Source organism: Leptodactylus fuscus, chromosome 8 (genome assembly GCF_031893055.1).
Source record: "Leptodactylus fuscus isolate aLepFus1 chromosome 8, aLepFus1.hap2, whole genome shotgun sequence".
NCBI classification, from domain to species: Eukaryota; Metazoa; Chordata; class Amphibia; order Anura; family Leptodactylidae; genus Leptodactylus; species Leptodactylus fuscus.
Genome location: NC_134272.1, coordinates 59,572,544 through 59,593,081, shown reverse-complemented (window position 1 = coordinate 59,593,081; position 20,538 = coordinate 59,572,544). Strand labels below are relative to the sequence as shown.

The following is a 20,538-nucleotide window of genomic DNA, read 5'->3' as shown; positions in this document are numbered from 1 at the left end:
GCGACAGAAAAAATCAAGTACGCACAAGGCAATAGCAAGCGACAATGTGAATGCGAACCAAGAATAAATAGGGAGGAAGAACCCGCCCTGAACCTGACAGGAAGTCAGGCTGTCAATCACAAGGCAAAACAAGACTTAACTCTTAGAGGAGCAGAGGGAACTGAAGGTGAAGGAGACGGGTGTGGTGGGAAATCAATTACCAAGGTGAAGGAATAGGACAGTGTTCAGACAGTGTTTTGTGCAACCAAAAACTCTAAGCAAGTTATGAAACTGCACACGCCTCCTGCGCCGCCGCATTCGAGCAGAGGGCGGCGCAGAGACCAGAACAGGCAGAGATGTTACACATTTCCTCATATAGTTACATTGATGGAAAAATAATAATAATAATAAAAAAAAAGCTATAGGGCTTGGTATGTGACAACGGAAAAACATAATAAACAGTTTGGTCAACAAGGCCTAAAAGAGGCTGGTCACGAAAGGGTTAAAAATATTATGCCACCATAAAGCGCAGATATTGTAAGTAGTATTTTTTTTTTTATTATTTACTAATTTGGGTGGTTTGACTTAATTTTGAAAACTGCTAATTTTTCCAAATTTCCTATACTTGACTCGTCTCCTTTAGTGTTCTGTTTTGTGATAGATATCTCACCGCAACAAATCATCAGAGTCCTGAGAATATTATCATCTAACAATGAAATGGTTATAATTCAGGGAGTCGTAGCAGATGATGTTTCCTGTATCGTCCTATAATATGGATCACTAGAACAATCAGTTTTTAATTCTTTCTTGCTGCGCTCCGTCATGGCGTGTTTTATTAAATCCTCATATAATTAAGACGGCATTTTCTGAGGCGTATAAACAAAACTTCAAGGATCCACAGGTATCGCAGTGATAGTGTTGTGGCTGCACCCCGTCACTTTGTACTGCATACACACTTATTCATTCAGAATCTGTGATTTATGAGCTGTTATTTCTTCATTTTCTGACTAAACATTGAACATTTCTTTGGAGCTTTGAGGTTTAACAAAATAAAAATCAGCAGCGCCAATTGCTTTTTTTCACAGCAGTGAATATCCTCCGTGTGCTAAGTAATTGTCAGATACCATTTATTTCACTTCAGCTGTATTTTCCAGTAGTGTCCTGTCCCCTGGGCTAAACTGCTATTAGCATCAGCTTCCAGCAGATCGCTAGAGGAAAATCACTGGTGTGACATTCTCCGATAACATTTAATGGATGTCTATGGGGACGGAATTTGCAGTGATTTTTAGCTGTAATTTTTAGTCCTATAATTGCTGTAGAAATTTGCTAGTGTGACACTAACCTGATGATTGACACTTTATCGAAACTTTCAGTAGGGGAACTAGTCCTGTGTGGAGAATGACTACCGTATATACTCGAGTATAAGCCGACCTGAATATAAGACGATACCCCTAATTTTACCACAAAAAACTGGGAAAATTTATTGACTCGAGTATAAGCTGAGCAGGGGGAATCCACCATTGCAGATACAGTCTGGTCATGTGCATTGCAGCTTAGTAACTCCATGGGGATCATAGTAATAGCAGTTAACCCCATCATGTCCCTCACATTAACCCCCTGTGTGCCTCACATAAGAGTTACTGATATGTGGGACATTTGGAGGTAATAATTAGGTATCTTCATAATTAAGGTCCTTCATTAGTACCCCCATGTGTCTCACATATTAGTAACCCTTATATGGGGCACACAGGGGTTAATAGGAGGGACATGATGGGGTTAACTGCTATTAATGTGAGGCACATGGAGTTACTGAAACTAAATGAATAACCCCAATGCCTGACATTACTAGGCAGAGTAACTATAGGAAGGTCCCTGTGTGTGTCACGTTACTGTAGCTTCTTCTCCTCCATACAACAGACATCTTCCATAAGACACAATGAATCCTGGCCACTCATCTGCAGGGTAGATGCTACATCCTAGTGTGCTAAAGGACCTCTGATGACGTCATAACCATGTGATCGGACTCTGGTGTGGGCGGAGCTACTAGGATTTAGACTCAACCTTATCTGTAGATGTTACACACCAGTGGCTACAGGACCTCTGATGACATCACAGTCACGTGACCTCATGACAAGCCAATCACAGAGCAGTAGCACTAAAGGACCTCCCCCTTCCATGTCATTCCTGTTTTCTGTGCTCCGTGGACCCTGACTCGTGTATAAGCCGAGGAGAGCTTTCTCAGCATGAAAAAGTCGGCTTATACTCGAGTATATACGGTATATCTTGGTTAAGCTACATTTTAAGGTAGGGTTCACACTACCATTGGTGTCCGCTCAGAAAGTGTCCGCTTAAAAAAACAAAAAACAGACACTTATCATAACAGACACAAACAGCTATCAGTTACTGTCCATTGCCCATAGACCTCAATGTTTAAAAAAAAAAAAAAGAAAAGACAATCCTGCATGTAGGATTTTTTTGACCGATTGAAAAAACGAACATGGTTGTAATGGACACTAAGGGACACAAACTGACACTAAAGGACATAAGATAAAATCCCATTGAAATGAATGGAAATTGAAAACTGCAAAAAATTGCCAACAGGCCAGCTAGTGTCCGTTGCTAAAATCTTGTACGGACAATAGCCACGGACACTGCTGACCGAGTCCATTGGTAGTATGAACGCCCCCTAAGCACTAGGAGAGATTCCCCTATAACATTAGATCTCTTTGTAGGCAGGAGCAGGTCTGATAGTAAGCCTGAGAAAAGCAAGAGTGAACTATTCACAGTGGTTGTCGGGGCTGGTATTGTATATGAGCGATCCTGGGATTCTGTGAGCAAGGTATTAGCTATTGGTTGTATAATGACCCAGACACTGGTGCATAAGGGGCCCAAGGACTTCTCTACCATATAAGAAGGCTACAGAATTATTAATGGCATCTGTTGTTATAGATTTTGCAGTTTTTTTTATTTTTTTTAAAAGATATTATTTCTGATTGAGAAACGAACAACTCCAGACTTAAAGGATTTGTCAAGGATTTGGAGCAACTGGGTGTAAAAGATTAAATAAATAAATAAATCACACTTACCGATCATATGACCACAGAGACCCATCAGTCACCTCAGCAGTGACATCACTCACTGATATCTACAGCTCAGGCCACTGATTTGTCCTCGGCTGTCATGTATGTCTCTCAGCTTCCAGCTCTGTGAACCCTGTAACACATAGGTTCTCAAACTTATTTTATCTACCGCCCACTTCGAGAATTAATTTTCTAGCGCCCCCCAGTGATCCTATGGGTTGACTGAAGGGCCTGTGATGTCATCAAAAGGTCCTGTAGACTTGGATTTACCTTGTACGGAGTTTCCTAAAGGACCTGGCTCCTCTGCCCACTAGCAGCCTGCTCTATATAATAAAGCTTTATCCTAGTGAACAGAGAGACCAGGTCCTTTAGCCCAGTAGGATTTAGACTGCTTTATATAAGAAAGCAGCACTTATTCCACACTTCCCCCTCTATCTCACAGCAGGGAGCTAGGTGATGTGTATGTGATGTGTATGTGTGGTGCAGACACAGGCTGGCTCCGTACACTCAGCCCCCACACAGCAGGGAGCTATGTCATGTGGCTCCCTCAGCAATGAGCAGGGGGCCAGGTGCTAGTGTCCATAATGAAGTGAATAAAGTAAGATAGTGGACAAACAAAGCAGTTTTGCTGAAGCAGTGTATTTAGGAAAAGTCTTAAATCCACATTAACAAGCAGTATAGATAGAATCATTGTTATGATACCACCCCTTTAAATTAGCCATCGCCCCCCTAAACCGCTTCAACGCCCCCCAATCTTCTCTGTGCCCTTTACTGCCCCCCTATAGGCCTCCAGCACCCACAAAGGGGCGTTATCGCCCACTTTGAGAAAGACTGCTGTAACAGGAGGGGAAAGTGAGCGGGACTGGACAACGAAGCTCTGGGTATAGATTAGGTTCACACCGCACTCCTTCTCTCACTGAACCTTAGGTCAATACTCGCTTCCCTAGTGGGTTTATACACAGGGCTGTCCACAGAGTACCACATACTACCCAAAACCTGCTACAGTGCTTTGTACGCCATGGGACCCCAACTTTACCAGCCTGAGACTCCTACACCTATGCTAGAAGTATTCCCACCCACTGTGTAGCGACTGCAGGAGGTGCCACAATGGTATCTTGTAGCCGAGCCAATACACTTGATATACATACAGTAGAACGCAACACTAACTATAACCGGACAACACAGTAGTTATTAAACAACTGCTTTAATGTGACATAATATGAGGGGGAATATAAAAAAGCTTACGTCTCATCCCTATTCCTGCCAGTGGAGCTGGGCATTCAGTTCCTTATCCAAGGGGCTGTATACTGATGTTATAATATGGTCACCACCACACAGACTCTCTAGTCCCAATATTCCAAAGTGTTTCAAGCACACCCCATATTCCGCTCGGCCAATCCCCAGAGATACCGGTAATATCATCTTATTTATATATCCTGGCTACTAACCAATCAATTTGATGACAGGAGATAGATAGGTCTAGGGCTCCCTCATTACGTCTGAGACAAGGACACCATGGAGACTTTAATACCCAAAATCCTCTACATGCTTTGCCCAGAAAGAATGTGAAACCAGGTCGTTACTTGACCAGCTCAACTCCGGTTGTCAAACAGTTGTTAACCCTTTGAAAACAGTTTTAAACATGACCTATTGGGAGTTACAGTACAAAACACGCATAGTAAGATACATAGACCTTATATACGTTATCGTGAGTATATCTTTATTTTTTGACCCCACCCCGGCTTCCCCTGAGATTTGCTCTAAATCTGGGCAACCATTTTAATTTTCTAGTAGATATATCTTGTGCTGTCTTTACAAGTAAAAAGTCACATGACATTAGAGAACAGAGGATAGAGCTGGCCTTACACATTAGATAAAAAGCAGCCTGCCAATTTCATTGGGACTAATCAGGCGTCTAATGTGTTTGGAAGACTTTCCAACTGTGCCCCAATGGCAGTTGTTGGGGGTGAGAAGGATCAGGCTGTTAGATATGGGAGAGTTTTCGACTGTGCCCCAATGGCAGTTGTTGGGGGAGAAAAGGATCAGGCTGTTGGATATGGGGCCTTTCCGACTGTGCCCAAATGGTGGATGTTGGGGGAGAGAAGGATCAGACTGTTGGATATGGGAGCCTTTCCAACTGTGCCCCAATAGCAGTTGTTGGGGTAGAGAGGATCAGGCTGCTGGATATGGGAGACTTTCCGACTGTGCCCCAATAGCAGTTGTTGGGGTAGAGAGGATCAGGCTGCTGGCTATGGGAGAGTTTTCGACTGTGCCCCAATGGCAGTTGTTGGGGGTGAGAAGGATCAGGCTGTTGGATATGGAACATTTCAGACTGTGCCCAAACGGTGGATGTGGGAGGAGAGAAGGATCAGACTGTTGGATATGGAAGCCTTTTCGACTGTGCCCCAATAGCAGTTGTTGGGGGAGAGAGGAATCAGGCTGTTTGATTTCGTTATGCCTAATGCTTACGTAATGAGCTCCTTTTGTTTTTCTCTCATGGAATGCCTCATTCTGAACTATTTTTCCCCCAAATGTTTTTTCATTTCTTTTCTGTCAACACTATCCAACATTATTTTCTTTTGTGAACCTGAATTTTATTTTAGTTAAAGGTTGAAATCCTGCACAGAGCGTCGCCGCTTCAAAGACTTAACCATATGGACAACTATTGGGAATTAAAAGTAAGCGTAGTGAGAAAATTGAATGTGATCTGTTTATACAAAACGTTCAAAAGAGGATTTGCTCTTAAACTCTTGAGAAATGCATCAGAGAAGCTTAAGATAACATAAGATAAAACCTGATTAAGGCTCGGCTGCCGACATTTCCACTATGTTTCTATCGTTGCACAGTAAAGCGGTTAGAATAAAAAGTTATATAACATCTTTATGAGCATTCAGCTGAATCAACTCAAATTAGCAACATTATTTCTCATACATTATTTTTCTGGAAGCCTCATGTAAGCTTTTTTTTATTTATTTGCACAAGATATTTGTTTGTGAATTTGGTGACCTTTGCATCAGCTGTGCAGGGAATACCCATAATCTGACTGATTTTCATTCCAGCTCCATACAAACCTATAGTTTTAGTACATTTTCCATTTGTTTCAAGAATGTTGGTTTATCATATATTTAAGCCATAGTTGTGATGACGGTCTTTAGATGTCAATACATTTATGTAAGTGCACACCTCTTCAGAAATTAGGTGCTCCCTTCTTCGAGACCATGCACCTTCGCTGAACAGTCATGGCCAGTAGTTTTGAGATATTTTAGTCATGTATTTCACTGGTATACTGAAGGACAATTGTAAGCATTGCCTAAGCTTTTAAATTTTTATTGATAAATACAAAAATGAATGCACACTCAATGGAGAAAATTTATTAAAGGGGTTGTTCGGGATAAATAGAGATTCCTACACTAATATAAGCACCCCAACCCCCCCCCCCCTCCCCCGCCTATTATCTAAATTACTTAATTTATCAATAATGTGCATATCCTAGGTGTGGTCATGTGTCCGCCCCAGGGACATTTTCTGATTATCCAGTGACGATCCGTTTCCGGAAACCAAATGTCACTAGAGATAGCGTGAAGGCTACAGTACAGTGCCGTGACTGCTGCTCAGCCGCTGTCAAAATAAAAAAAAAAAAGAGGAGGAGCCATTACTCGCAGAAGGAAGTCTGGACAGGTAAGTATAATGGGGTAATGAAGTGGGTTGAATGAGTTGGGATGGGCCAGTAGAGGGCGGGATATCTAAGGAGACAGGGATGGGGTGTTAAAGAGGGAGGGACAGGAGTGAGAGGGACATAGTTTGAGAGCCTACAACTACCAGAATGCTGCTAAGGCAGCAGGATCCTACACCAAGTAAACAAGTGCAGAAAATGCTAGGCGCTCCCAGAAATCACTCAAAACACTGCTAAAGGTACTTGGGTGCCCGTATTAACCCATTAATAGCACTAACAGACCATTTAAAAAAATATTTTTATTCTTTTTGCCTAGAAAACCCCTTTAAGACTGCAGTATTGTATGCCAGATTTAGTTAAGGGCCTAACTGGTGCAGAGAACCAGAGATATGTGAAAATCTGTTGGACATCCCAGTGGCCCCACGTAGCTAGCTGCAGCCAAAATGCACTGCAGAATAGTCTATGATGGAAATGTATTGCGTTTTTTTTCCGCAGCGCTTGTCACAGAAAGTCCACAGTTTTCCACTGCGGACTTTCTATCCCTATTATATCTGTATGGAAAACAGGCATTTCTATAGGTATAATTGACATTCTGCGATTTGCAAAAACGACGATTCTTTAAATTGCAACATTTCTGCTTCGGATATTTTTCTGCAATGTTTGGATGGGATTAGCCAAAATACACAGCAGGTTATGATGTGGCATTTCTGCTGCGGCCAGGAGGCTGCGTTTTTGCAATGTGGGACCCAAGGTCTTATTCGCACCTGAAAACTGGTGTGAGCTATAATAGATCAGTCGAGCCCAGACATTTTCCATCAAGAATGTGGTTCAGATCAGGGCTTGTAGCTCATGTTTGGCAAAAGAAAGGACTATGTGACAGATGTGCAGCTCAATATCAGGGCTACGTAGCAAGCCGCAACCAAAAAGTGCTGTGGAAAAAACATTGCTGAAATGCGTTTTATTTTTTTTCCACAGCGCTTTTCACAGAAAGTCTTCATCGTTTTCCCGTGCGGACTTTTCTTCCCTATTATGCCTATACTGAGGTATAATTGATCTGCTGCAATTTGCAAAAAAATCTCACGTTTTTTAAATCTTTCCTTTCTACTGCAGATTTTTTTCTGCAATGTGTGGATGAGATTAGCCAGGATCCATCCACTTTACAGGTACTGTAGAACTGGCATTTTTTGTTACCTTATTTTTACAACATGAGGCCCTGGCCTTGAAGAGGTTTTCCGACTATCAGCATTTATCTATGTCCCAGAGGTTAGGGAATAAGTGACTGAGCATTAGGGAGCCAATCCCTTTCTAAGTGTAGTGGTAGTGCACATGTGCACTACTCCATTCACTTGGGACTGATGGAGCGTTGTATTCTGCTATCTCCATCAGTCTCATGAATGGAGCGGTGGTCCCCAATGATCACACACTTAGTCCTCATTCTCAGAGCATAGTGGATGACTGTTTTTTGTTTTGTTTTTTATAGTGAGAAACATCCTTTAAATTTGGGGACAGCATGGATTTCATGCCAGGAGCCACGATGCTCACTTGCTGTATAAATCATAACTACAGCTTTAGGTAATGTAGCCTTGCCCTATCTATGGGTCAGCACTGCAGTATAATAATTGGAGACCCGGGGGCCACACGGTGGCTCAGTGGTTAGCACTGCAGCCTTGCAGTGCTAGAGTCCTGGTGTTCAAATCCCGCCAAGGGCATAAAACCATCTGCAAGGAGTTTGTATGTTCTCCCCGTGTTTGCATGTATTTCCATCCCGTATTCCAAAGACATACTGATAGGGAAAAATGTGCATTGTGAGCTTTATGTGGGGCTCACAATCTACATTAAAAAAAAAATAATAATAATCGGAGACCCAAGGGGAGGATACAAACTAAAAAAACACTGTTACTTACATCTCCCTGGCTCCGATGCGGTCCATGCTTATGTCTGACATCTTCAATGACGTACGGGACATCACGTGACCTGGGACTGTGGCGCAATGCATAAGGACGCAGGCCCCGGCCATGTTACATCAGGGACATCACTCATGTAGGCCTGGAGCCCGGAAAGGTAAGTAACACTTTTTTTATGTTCTCTTAACTCCCCTGGGCCCCCGATCATTATACTAGGGGGGTCTGAAAAGACAGAGTATAGTAATAGTGTTTGTGGGGCCCGCGGCCTCACTTACTGATCCCCCCGCTCCTGCTCAAAGTGGCCTCCACACAAGAAGGAGCGCTGGTGGCCGTGGGCAGGAACCGGGATCGGTATGTAAATAGGGCCCGTTACTGGCTGGAATTCCTCCAGCCGGTAACAGCCTATTTAAAAAAAAAAAATTGTAGCGGCTGTTGCTGGGCCCCCTAATGTCTCGGGCGCTGTGGCAGCCACTACCGCTGCTACCCCAGTAGTTACACCCCTGATACTATTTTAAACTGCTTTTGTCGGCAGGACACACGTTCAGCTAATTGCAGTTTGCTAATAAAGCCTGGTCTGTTATCTCGCTATGTAAACAAACAGATAACACTGAGTCCATTGTGTACAAGCATCTGCATATTGTCTGATCTGCATAAGTGTTCTGTGTCCTGTTCAGCCAGAGGGAGAAGGGGGGAAGGGAAATACAGGAAGTGAGAAGCAGACACTGCAGGCAGCGTGCTTAGACACTGAGATGGGAAAACCCCTTTAATCAATTTGGGAGTTTCCCAATTTTAAACATGCCGGGAAAACGAAAATCTAATTTGTCGCAAAATTCTCAAAAAAACAAGAGCTATGAAGGTAGTCGGAAGTCATCATAGTTCTCCTCAAGCGGGGCTGAGGAGGATTGAGTAAGCTAAGCAGCAAGCGGCTCTTGGAGCGGCCGGATCATCGACACCAAAAACACGCAGACTAAGTCGTGGGCAGAAGCTAGTGTTTTTCTAAATGACATATAAAAATTTATTTGTCTTTTTACACTATTACATTCAGTTAATAAAACTAAAGTTAAATACATGATAGATTTTCTTAAAATATCTTGGAAATTAGTCAAAAATGAGTCATTGGCTTATTAGGTGACACTGCCCTGAGGGCTTGTAACTTAATGAAAGAGCTTTTCTTAGTAGTTTCATATTGAAGGGAATTCAAGCTGGCTTTTATTAATTATAATAGTTGTCACATACAGTATTATGAGATCACACCATCTGATATTATTACAGGGTTATTGTTTGCACGCTAAGCTAAGCTCATGCAAGGATAATCTAGTGGTTTTGCAGAGAAAGTGACCATATGTGAAAAGCATGCTGCTTTTCGCACATTGAGCAGTGAAACATCAGGTTATGGGGTCATCTGCCAATCACAGAATGTAATCTCTGTTGCACCGGCTACAAGTGAGAAAAAATGTTTCTTCAAAATGCTTAATACACAGTGAATTCATTGGAACAGCAGTGGATGTTGTACTTAGAACAGTTTTTGAGTATAAAGGGGATTAATTCAGCCACAATGGTAGAGAACATTTCCAAGGAGAGAGTCTATTAAGTACATGCACGACTAGCAATGACAGTTACGTGAACGGCTGCAACAAACGTTATCTTATTCTCGGATTCAAATTAAAAGTATTATCTAATATTTGAATATTTTATGGCAAGAATCAGAAAGCATTTTATGGCATTGCCTTTTTTGCCATTTTATGGCATTGCAGCATCATAAGTCTAATACTGATGGCCTATGCAATAAATTTAAATGTCCTAAAAATTCAATGCCTTACCCTTCGTTCACATCTGCGTTCGGTATTCCGTTCGGGGAGTCTGCATTGGGATCCCCCGAACGGAATACGGAACTCAACTCCAAGCGGTGTGCCAGTGAAAGCAAACGGACCCCATTGACTATAGATTGTGAACAACTTTCCTGTCCACATGATCCCTGTGGAGATCTGGCGGCAAGCACACGGACCCCATTATATCTTTGGGGTCCGTGTGCTTTCACTGACACACTGCTACACCGCTTGCCAGTGCGTTTGGTATTCCATTCGGGGGGGGGGTCCTCATTCCCCCAGACGGAATACCAACACAGATGTGAACAAGGCCTTACACAGCTCTGTAGACTGCATAAACCCACAGAGTATAAGGTACATGTCATTTTTACTGTATGGTTAACGCCATTAAAACAACGCCCATTTGAAAATAGAGCAGTTTCATCCCAAAGGGTTAAGCGTTGCTAAACCTGTTTTTATAGTACTGTCACCACTTGGTGTAAGTGGTGACAGGGCACTTGTAATTTTTTTCTAGCCCTCCTGAGCAACCAGTGCAGTTAGTTTTGGTGTCTAATATGTTATTTAGGCTCTGAGCTGGTAAAGGGGGTGTGCTTCAGAGGTAGACTGTATCAGAGCTCAGGATCACACCCCCTGACACTGACCTTCTAACATTACAGAGCCTAAATAGTATATCAGACACCAAAACTAGCAGCACTTATTGCTTGGGAATGGTGGGAGCTAGAGAAATAATTCCAACTTGCTGAAATCAGTGGAGCAGCATTTATTAAATAATACAAAGAGTGTGAGGTGGTGAAAAATCCTCTTTAAATTCAGATATGACATTTTATTAGGAAGGCACTCTAACCAATAACTGATGGATCCTTAGACATTTTCCACTGCACCCCTAGACTCAGCTAATGCTAGTCATCATAAGGGTCATAAAAATATCAATGGAGAAGGCAAACGGATTTATATTCTTCTCATCTGCTCCATTATGCAGGTTTGACGTTTTTTGCATTTTTTTTTCATTTTTGTATCTATTTTTTTTGTCTTAAAGTACATTTTGCATTACTAAACAGAACATATATCCATTACTGGAAGCTAGTGTAAGGTATATATTTCAGTGTATAGTATCTTGTATAGATTTTTTTTGTTCAATACACCAGTATCTATATAAGCTAGTTACGAGATGTTCCTTGTCCTGACGGTCAGATTGGTGTAGTGATAATTTCCTTTGTAAATGAAAACCATGATGCCAATACACGCAGACCCTGATATATAAGCAAGGGCAGTAAACACTAAATACAAGAATATTAATATAGAGACATTGTTGGCATTTCCATAGCATTGTCCAGTAGACTTCACAAAAATTCAAGAACCGCAGGTTGTTAGCATCTCGGGGTGTGAAGATTTCATACTGTATGAACATGAATGAAGAAGCCTCCAGTTTTCCTGACCACAGGCCTTCAGTTTTCACTGGGTTTTTCGCACAGTGTGAATACAAGGATTCTGTAGCAATTCCATCACCTTAAAACATACAGTGAAGGAAATAATTATTTGATCCCTTGCTGATTTTGTAAGTTTACCAACTGACAAAGACAAGAACAGTCTATAAAATTTTAGCAGTGAGAGATAGAATATCAAAAATAAAATCCAGAAAATCACATTGTATACATTTTATAAATGTATTTGCATAGAGAAAGAAATATTTGATCCCTTTGACAAACAAGACTTAATATTTGGTGACAAAACCCTTGTTGGCGCGCACAGCAGTCAGACGGTTTTGTAGTTGATGATGAGGTTTGCGCACATAGGAGGAATTTTAATCCATTCCTCTTTGCAGATCATCTCTAAATCATTAAGTGCTTCTTTTTGAGCCACTCCTTTTTTGCCTTGGCTGTATGTTTTTAGGTCATTGTCCTGCAGCCATGGCCCATTTTTAATGTCCTGTCAGAGGGAAGGAGGTTGTCACTCAGGATTTTACGGTACATGACTCCATCCATTCTCCCATTGATGCGGTGAAGTAGTGCTGTGCCCTTAGCAGAGAAACACCCTCAAAACGTGATGTTTCCACCTCCATGCTTGACAGTGGGGACGGTGTTCTTTGGGTCATAGGCAGTGTTTCGAATCATTTGTGTGGTCAGGGCGCGACAAGCACACAGACCCATTATAGTCTAGGGGTCCATGCGCTTTGACAGCACAGCGATTGCAATTGTGCTTGTATTCCATTCTGGGGGTCTCCATGAGGATTTCTTCTGCACAGAATACAAACGCTAGTGTGAACCAACCCTTAGGCTAAGGCCCCAAATTGTGAAAACACAGTGTTTTTTTTTCTGTTGCAGATTTTGCTGCAGGTTCTTGAGCCAATATCAGGAATTGCACGAAAAGGAATGGAAAATATAAAGGAAGCAGTTAGACGTTTCCCTTAGGACAAATCGACCTCTGACTTTGGCTCAAGAAACCGCAGCAAAATGTGCAACAAAAAAATGTTGCATTTCCGCAATATGGGGCCTTAGTCTTAATGCTACTCCGCTTCAAGATAAGAGTCTACCGCTGCACAGAATAAGACAGTAAATTCATTAAGAGCCTCCTCCCCTTTTCATAGAGTTCTGTGGGTGGTGAATATGGAGACAAGTCTTATGTAAATACATAGTCTGATAAGGAGATGGAGAGCAGCCTAATATGTGGGGAAGGAAACAGATTTCCTTAATAGGATATATTACAAAATTCCTTGAATTGACATTTCCTTTTCATTTATGAATGGTTTATAATTGGAGGTAAATCGTAAGTAGACAATATACTGCGTATTCCAGTGCAGTAGAAGTGTTGTGTAATTTTAACTGTTAAGACAAGATCTCCTAGCGAATTTTATACCATTTGTGTAACCAATGAGATGACAAGTTTTCTGTAGCCACCAGCCACCGTCAGTAGAACGGCAGAAGATGGGCTCAGTGGCGGATTTCCATTTAGCATTTTTGAAAAGCTCTTTTATGGAAGGACAATGGGCCTTTTTAAGAGTCTCTATTGTGTTTATATGTTCGGTACAAAGTATGTTCCCTGACACTTACTTCCACTCGCTACCTATTATATACTTACAATGACCTTGTTTCATATTCATTAGTATGCCATATTCACTAAAACCAAAATTGAGTCATTGGAAATACATTGCAGACTCGCTTTCCCAGCAGAACAGTGGGCTTTTGTTTCTGTTTAAATTAATCTAACCGTAAATGTATTGGAACACACAAATTATAATATTGAAGACAAAGACGCTGTAGTGAAAGTGATATAGTACGTAGTCCATGTAAACTCTATTATTATGTCCTATATTTTGTACTGCAACCTCTTTCCAAGATGGAATCATTATGTCTATTACTTTTTGTGGATTTTTTTCCTCTGTGGTATGGATTATAAGTTAAAAGATAAAAGTTCTATATGCAACATTTATGCTCTTTGTAGGCAAAAATTGCTTCGCTTGTCATCTATTAATCCAGTGTATATAAGGTAGCATGAACCACATAGGAAAGTATGTCACCAATTGCAGTGATCTATTCCTCATGGTTTATCCTAATCTTTGCCTACTGACATTACCTTCATACGTCCTGGTTACTACTGGTTATTGGACACATCTTTCATAACTGCAATGAGATAACTGATTTGTGTATCTGTGGGACAATCTTTGGACCAAGACAGATGTATGTCTACTGTATGTGAATGGAAAGTCCTTAGGGGTGGGTAGTGGTTATCACAGAATGCCGTAATATTATGGCTATCTCGGAAATGAGTGTCGGCGTAGTAATACTAATCACAACTGTTTACAACTATAACTATGGACATCAACGTTTAGGTGGTTTGTTTGTAACTACCCCTCCATCAGCATTCCTTTGTTGGGATGTCATGGAGCACATGGTCTATTGATTGCCCTCAAATCAGCTGTTAGTGTTGAAGCAACCCTCCATCCTCAAACTAGATCACCTATGGAGGTGTTATCTTCTATTGTAATACCATCTTTGTATGATGTAAGGGGCGTTCACACTACCACCGCTGTCCGCCCAGGGGTTCAAATAAATGGGTTTTAAAATGACTACCAGCAAGCCTTCCCCTGTCCAGTTTCTCTGGAGTTTAGGACGGAAACCCCTGGGTGGACAGCAGCACCCTAAATGAGGTGGCTGCTGTGAAGAAAACTCCCACAGAATTGGTAAGTGTGAATTTTATGGAGACACATTCCCTTTAAAATGGCAACAGTGTCATCGGTATGACTTGCATTAGTTTTCAGCCACATTTAGAGTATTTTCACACAGTGAAAATTCTGCTTTAGGAATTCAGAAGCAGAATTTTTTTTTGCTTTACCAAATTCGACGAGGAATTTGAAAATTCCATTTCAAATCCTATGCAGGCCTTCAGTATTTAATGGGAGTTGTCCGGTGGAATCCACGTCAAGGCTCTTATATTCCATAGTTAAGATTTCTTTAACTCTTTATTAGATATTGCTGCTTTTCCAGAAAGTATCAATGTTTTAGACGGTGTATCTGGAGATGTGAGAACACCAGATAAACTAATTGACAATGTGAATGACACCAGTGATGGCAGACATGCTTGGCTTTCACCAATACTACCAGGCTTGGTAAGTTAAATCCAATGTATAGAGGTGTTGAGTTTAGCTCAAAACACCCACCAGAATCCCTCTTTCGTCAAGTTTAAGGATCATTTACTACTTACTGTCACAGATAATTTTTCATAGCTATCATAAGGTATGTGAAAGATTGTGATCCTCTTCGAGACAACTACCATTAGTATGATTCTCATAGGACAGGGAAACAAAAAATTCAAAGACTGACATTATTATTACTGTTATTGAAAGTTTACTGTTGATAGGGAGGCTGGAACTCTTGTTCCTTTGTCTCCCCTATAGTCACTCCGACTCTCTCTGATGTCACCAACTACCTTGGACTTGGACTGCTAGTCCATTGAATAGAGTTGATTCGTTCTTGCAACAGAGAGTCTGAGCATCAACTAGAAAGGCAGAGGAAATGGGGTTGTGGCCTCCCCGGCTGCCCTTCGATAAGGTGATAAAAGGGGCTCTGCGAGACAGGGATGTATGTTAATGATCAATGGAGGGAACTCAATGGCAAGCTTTATTATTCCCCAGATAACCCCTTTAATTGTGAGATCGGCATTTCATATCCTGATCTGTCTTGTATAGAGTAGTGTATGACACAAACTGAGATTAAATTAATATTTGTCCGAGATGATAACAAGTAGTTTTTTCTGCTTTTGAAGTAGTGACTTGTATCATAACTTCCATTAAAAAGTAGTCAATACATGAAAGCTTTCATCTTTAATTGAAACCTATTTTTCTCCATTAGGTTAATCGTATCTATGTTGTTTTTGATCAACCAACCAAAGTGTCAATGATCAAACTATGGAACTATGCAAAAACACCACTAAGAGGTGTGAAGGAGTTTGGTGTAAGTATTAAATGTAAATTATTTTATGGTCATTGAAGTAAAATAAAAGAAGTTACGAGTAATTACTATATAGAATTACACAAACTCTATATTATTAGGAACTAATGTATATTTTATCTTCACAGCTAATGAACCTTTATGTAACACTATGGGAAATGAATACCATAGCTTTATATGACTTTACACAATGTGTGTTATAGGATTTTTTTTAGAAAGCTACTTTGTTCAATCTTATTTAGTTCTTTATAGATCCAGAGAGTAGGATTGCAGGTTAGAAGACTTACAGTTCTGCTTCTGGCTTAACAAGATTTATTGCACTATGTGATGTGTCCTGACCAAGAGGTATCAATCACAAATATTGATTTCGGCCAAGCCGTAGAATAAAAGATATACACTTTCCCTGGAATTATTGGTGCTTTATAATATTTCCAGCAGTTTTAGCTATGCTGTTATAGCCATAGCATTATGTGCACTAAGTCACATTTTTGTTGTTTTTTTTATATACTACCACATTTGCTGGACTGAATGTAAAGGCATCTGATAGTTTATTGTCTGTAGCTTTACAAAACACTATTACATGCTGCAGTAAAACTTATTACAGGGATATGTTACAGGCTATACCTGCTAGAGTTGGTGTATTATTATTTCCAGCAGGCAGTTGAGCATCTTCTATTTATTTACAGTGACCCTCGGGTTCTCAAAAAATGTTCACTGTAAATAAATGACTAATATACCCAGCGCCCTCCTTTTTAAACTGCCTGAAACTGTTCCTTGAATTCTCAGCTGTCTTCATTTCCGTAAAATGGCCACCAGCTCTTCACCCTACCATATGTACGCTGAGCTTTGACAATCTCAGACTTATTCCCTCTTGCTGGAGCAGAAAAGCTGGTGCCCATTTTATAGAAATTAAGAGAAGGACTTGTAAAAGAAAGACACCATTTTTTCCCCAACATATTACACATTTATGCTAATGTTTTTGTTCCGAACCATAGGGTCACTGAAGCCATCAATGGTTTTGACAGTTTAGCGCTACTTTTTGGTCCGCCCCATGATGCATCCCATGTCATACTGAGTTGTAACTCTACCAGGAAAGATCAGAAACTCTGATTTGGGACCTGGTACATTCCACAGTATGGGTCCATTCACACGGAGGAAAATGGTGCTGAATTTTCCAGGCTGAAAAAAGCACCCCATTGATTTCAATGTGTTCCGCTAGCTTTTTTTCCCACTAGCGGCATTTTCTGCTAGTGGAAAAAAAAACTAGCAGCACCCATTGAAGTCAATGGGAGGCTTTTTTTCAGCCAAATAAAGCACCATTTCCCCCCGTGTGAATGGACCCTATGTCTTTCTAATCACTTTTATATATTTTTCCTGCTCAAAAGGAATCCTACAGCAGAAATTAACATTTCCATTGTAGATTTTTCCCTGTACAGTTTGAGCAGATATGCCAGAGTTGATCATATGTTCTATAAATGCCTCTTGTTCACTTTAAGAGGTACCCCAACCTTTGTAGGTCAGTAGTCACAAACTTAGTTATTGTTTAGCCATACTGAAGAGGAAAAAGGACACTGTGAAAAGTCTAATAAAGATCCAGTAATATGGCTTCTACCCAAGTCCTAACTGTCAGGTATATGGTGTTGACCCCAATTCCAAGAATGACATTCTTTTCATCACCATTGTTCTGTAGTAGGACTGCCAGCAACCGAGAAGTCATGTGCAGGAGTCCCCAAAACTATTGGCTGGCCTAGTAGTGGTCAACCCAACCTATAGTGAGGGCCTTAAACGTGGCACTTGAATCTATCAAAGGGCAACACATCACAATCAGGGACGGCAAGTAGCAGAGACAACGTCACAGCCTATAGCTGTTGTATACAGCTTTATTTGCATCCACATTTTCTCCAGATTTCGACTGCAGAGAAGAAAGTTTTCCAGAACAGACCCAAGATCAGTATTTCTTATTGGCAAAATGCATATAGAAGGAATAGAAGCATCAGGTGTTTCTAAAGTCCATAGGCACCTTGCATCAATCCATCAAACACTTTGTTTGTAACACAACTTTTGAAGTGGGAAAAGATACCACAGTGCCCCCATAACATACAGGTAGCAGATTAATGCCTCCTTATAGTTGGTGAGAGGACTTGACATACAAGAGTGTCGAACAATTATCCTAATGTGCACGTGTAGCCCCGGGTCACCAGTTAACCTTGGCCAAACCTATTTAGCCCATTAGATATAGCACATTTAGACCTGCCACAAACCATCTGTTGTCAATATATAAAGTGGAGGTTTCTCTGAAATATAATGTCAAGTGATTCCCTTAATGACCAGACCCCAAACTGTCCTAAAGATCACCTAAGCGGCGGCCTATCGCTTGCCTCCATAGTACAATAGCCGGATAAGCCGCTGTATGAAAACACTACGGAGCTGGCTTTTTAGTCACTCGCCCACTGGGTTTTTAGCAGGTTGATGATTTGCCTGTAAATTTGCAGGACGGGCAATATACGACTGTCGATTTATCATTGTAGTAATGTCTTAAAAACCTAATTCTCTTTCATTGAAAATTTATTTCTTCTTTATTATCCTATTTGATTGGGTAATAATCTTGTTTAGTGTTTGTCTGTAGTGAATCCGACTCTATCTATTCAGTAATTGACATATGTTTTATGTACGTAATGGATAGCAGACAATTTCTTTCTGCTTTGTAGGAAGCCTGTGACGTTTCAAATGATATATTGTTCCAAGACAAGTTTATAATGTTTTCCATTTCTCTCTTCATTTTCACAATTATTACTTTATAACCATGTATCTTTGGATTTTTCATTATTCCTAATTGTTTGCAGTAAACTGTTAATGGTTTTGTGAGAATCCTATCCTATATTACTGTTATTACTGGATATCTTGCCAGCTCCTTGTAGATGACCTTCTGGTGTACAATGGGATTTTAAACCAAGTCAGCCACATTTCTCATGGGATACTGCCGACATGTGATCCTGTCATACCATATCATACCATCCTCTTTGCAAACGACAAGAAAATATCAGAAGCTGAGAAAAGAACCGTCTTAAGGTATGTAGGATGATGTACTTAAAGGCACCCTGTCACGAAGGATATACAGTCTAAAGTAAAAGAAGCTTGGCATAGAACAGGAGGAGCTGAGCAAATTGATATATAGTTTTGTAGGAAAAGATTCTGTATTCCTAAATCTGCACATTCTAAGCTTAGTAGTCATGTGGCCAGTCCTACAAAGTGATTGACCGCTCTCTGTATGCAAACTCAATACGGTCAATGACAATCCAGTAGTAGGACTGTCCACATGACTACTAAAGGCCTAGTTCACAGGGGGCAAGGGGGGCGTATTTTGTTCCTGATTTTGACGCGGGAAGCCGCATCCAAATAGGACCAAAATACGCCTGTCGCGACTGTTGCAGCTTCCGACAGTCGCGGCTTTCCGCTCTGGAGTAGGCCCAAATTAATGAGCCTAGTCTGGAGCGTGCTGCTGCAAGGCGGACGCCACGGCTGAATCTGCCTGAAGAAAAGACACTTCGCTACATAGACATTGGATTTTGACATGGATTCAGCACCAAAATCCGTCCCCTCTTGCCCCAGGTGAACGGGGCCTAAATCTCTTCTAAAAGTGAGCAGAGATTTCAATCAGTAATGGCAAGTTAAACTGGAACTTTTGTAACAAACCTATCTTCTAGCTCTGTACCAGGCTCTCTGCAGATTAGACTGGATTTTTACTGTGACAGCTTACCTCCAATTATAAAACCACTATTCGTAAATGAATAGTACAGGTGAATATAAAAAAAACACGTTGTAATATATCTTGTATAAAATTATAACTTCCTTCTCAATCTATACCTATTAAGCCAAGTTAATTTTTACATCTTAGTCTAAAATAATAATTTTATACAGCGCCAGCCTATTCCGCAGCACTTTACAAATTAGACAGTATTTGACATTACAATGTGACAAATATATCAAATAATAGGAGTGAGCTGCTACTCTATGAGGGAATCCTTCTAACACTGCTATGTTTCAAGATAAAAAGAAAAGAATCAGTTACCATCCTCCTCCTCCTCTTCCCCTCTCCATAATGTGTAAGCTGGGTGCAGGTGTGGACTAAGAAGTGGAGAAGGAAACAGATTTCCTTAATAAAATATATTACAAAGTTTCTTACATTCAGCTGTACTATTGATTTGTGAAAAGAGGTTTTATAATTGGAGGTACGTTTTAATCAATCTTGGTGCAACGGTTGGCTGTTTTTTGTTTTGTTTTTTTGTTTTTAGAAATATGATATTTAAAAATCAATAGCCTATAACAATGTTTAGCCTTAGGGCGGGTTCACACCCGTGCCCGGTCTCCACTTTAGCCAATCTGGCGGGTTCCGTCTTCTGCCCCGAGAAACAGGACAGGGGACGGAAACCCGGCAGTCAGTTTTCAAACCCATTTACTTTAATGGGTTTGCAAAGTGACTTCCCGTGTGCGTCTTCTGCCTGACTGCAGCAAAACAGTTTTTTTTTCTTTTAACCAGATACAAAGTCCTGCGTGTCCGAGTTTGTGTCCAGTTAAAAAAACTGATTTCGCCCAGAGAGGCAGAAGACACACACGGGCAGTCACTTTGCAAAC

General features: G+C 40.9%; 1 protein-coding gene across 2 annotated transcripts in view; it reads left to right on the top strand.

Moving 5' to 3' along the window:
• Nucleotides 1-20,538, top strand: part of KATNIP (katanin interacting protein) — a 132,998-nt gene that overhangs the window by 101,905 nt on the left and 10,555 nt on the right. For both annotated transcript variants that reach the window (XM_075286009.1, XM_075286008.1), the window contains 3 exons: nucleotides 14,926-15,065; nucleotides 15,808-15,909; nucleotides 18,815-18,975. In XM_075286009.1, coding sequence (XP_075142110.1) covers nucleotides 14,926-15,065; nucleotides 15,808-15,909; nucleotides 18,815-18,975 — 403 coding nt within the window. The remainder of the gene's footprint in view (nucleotides 1-14,925; nucleotides 15,066-15,807; nucleotides 15,910-18,814; nucleotides 18,976-20,538) is intronic.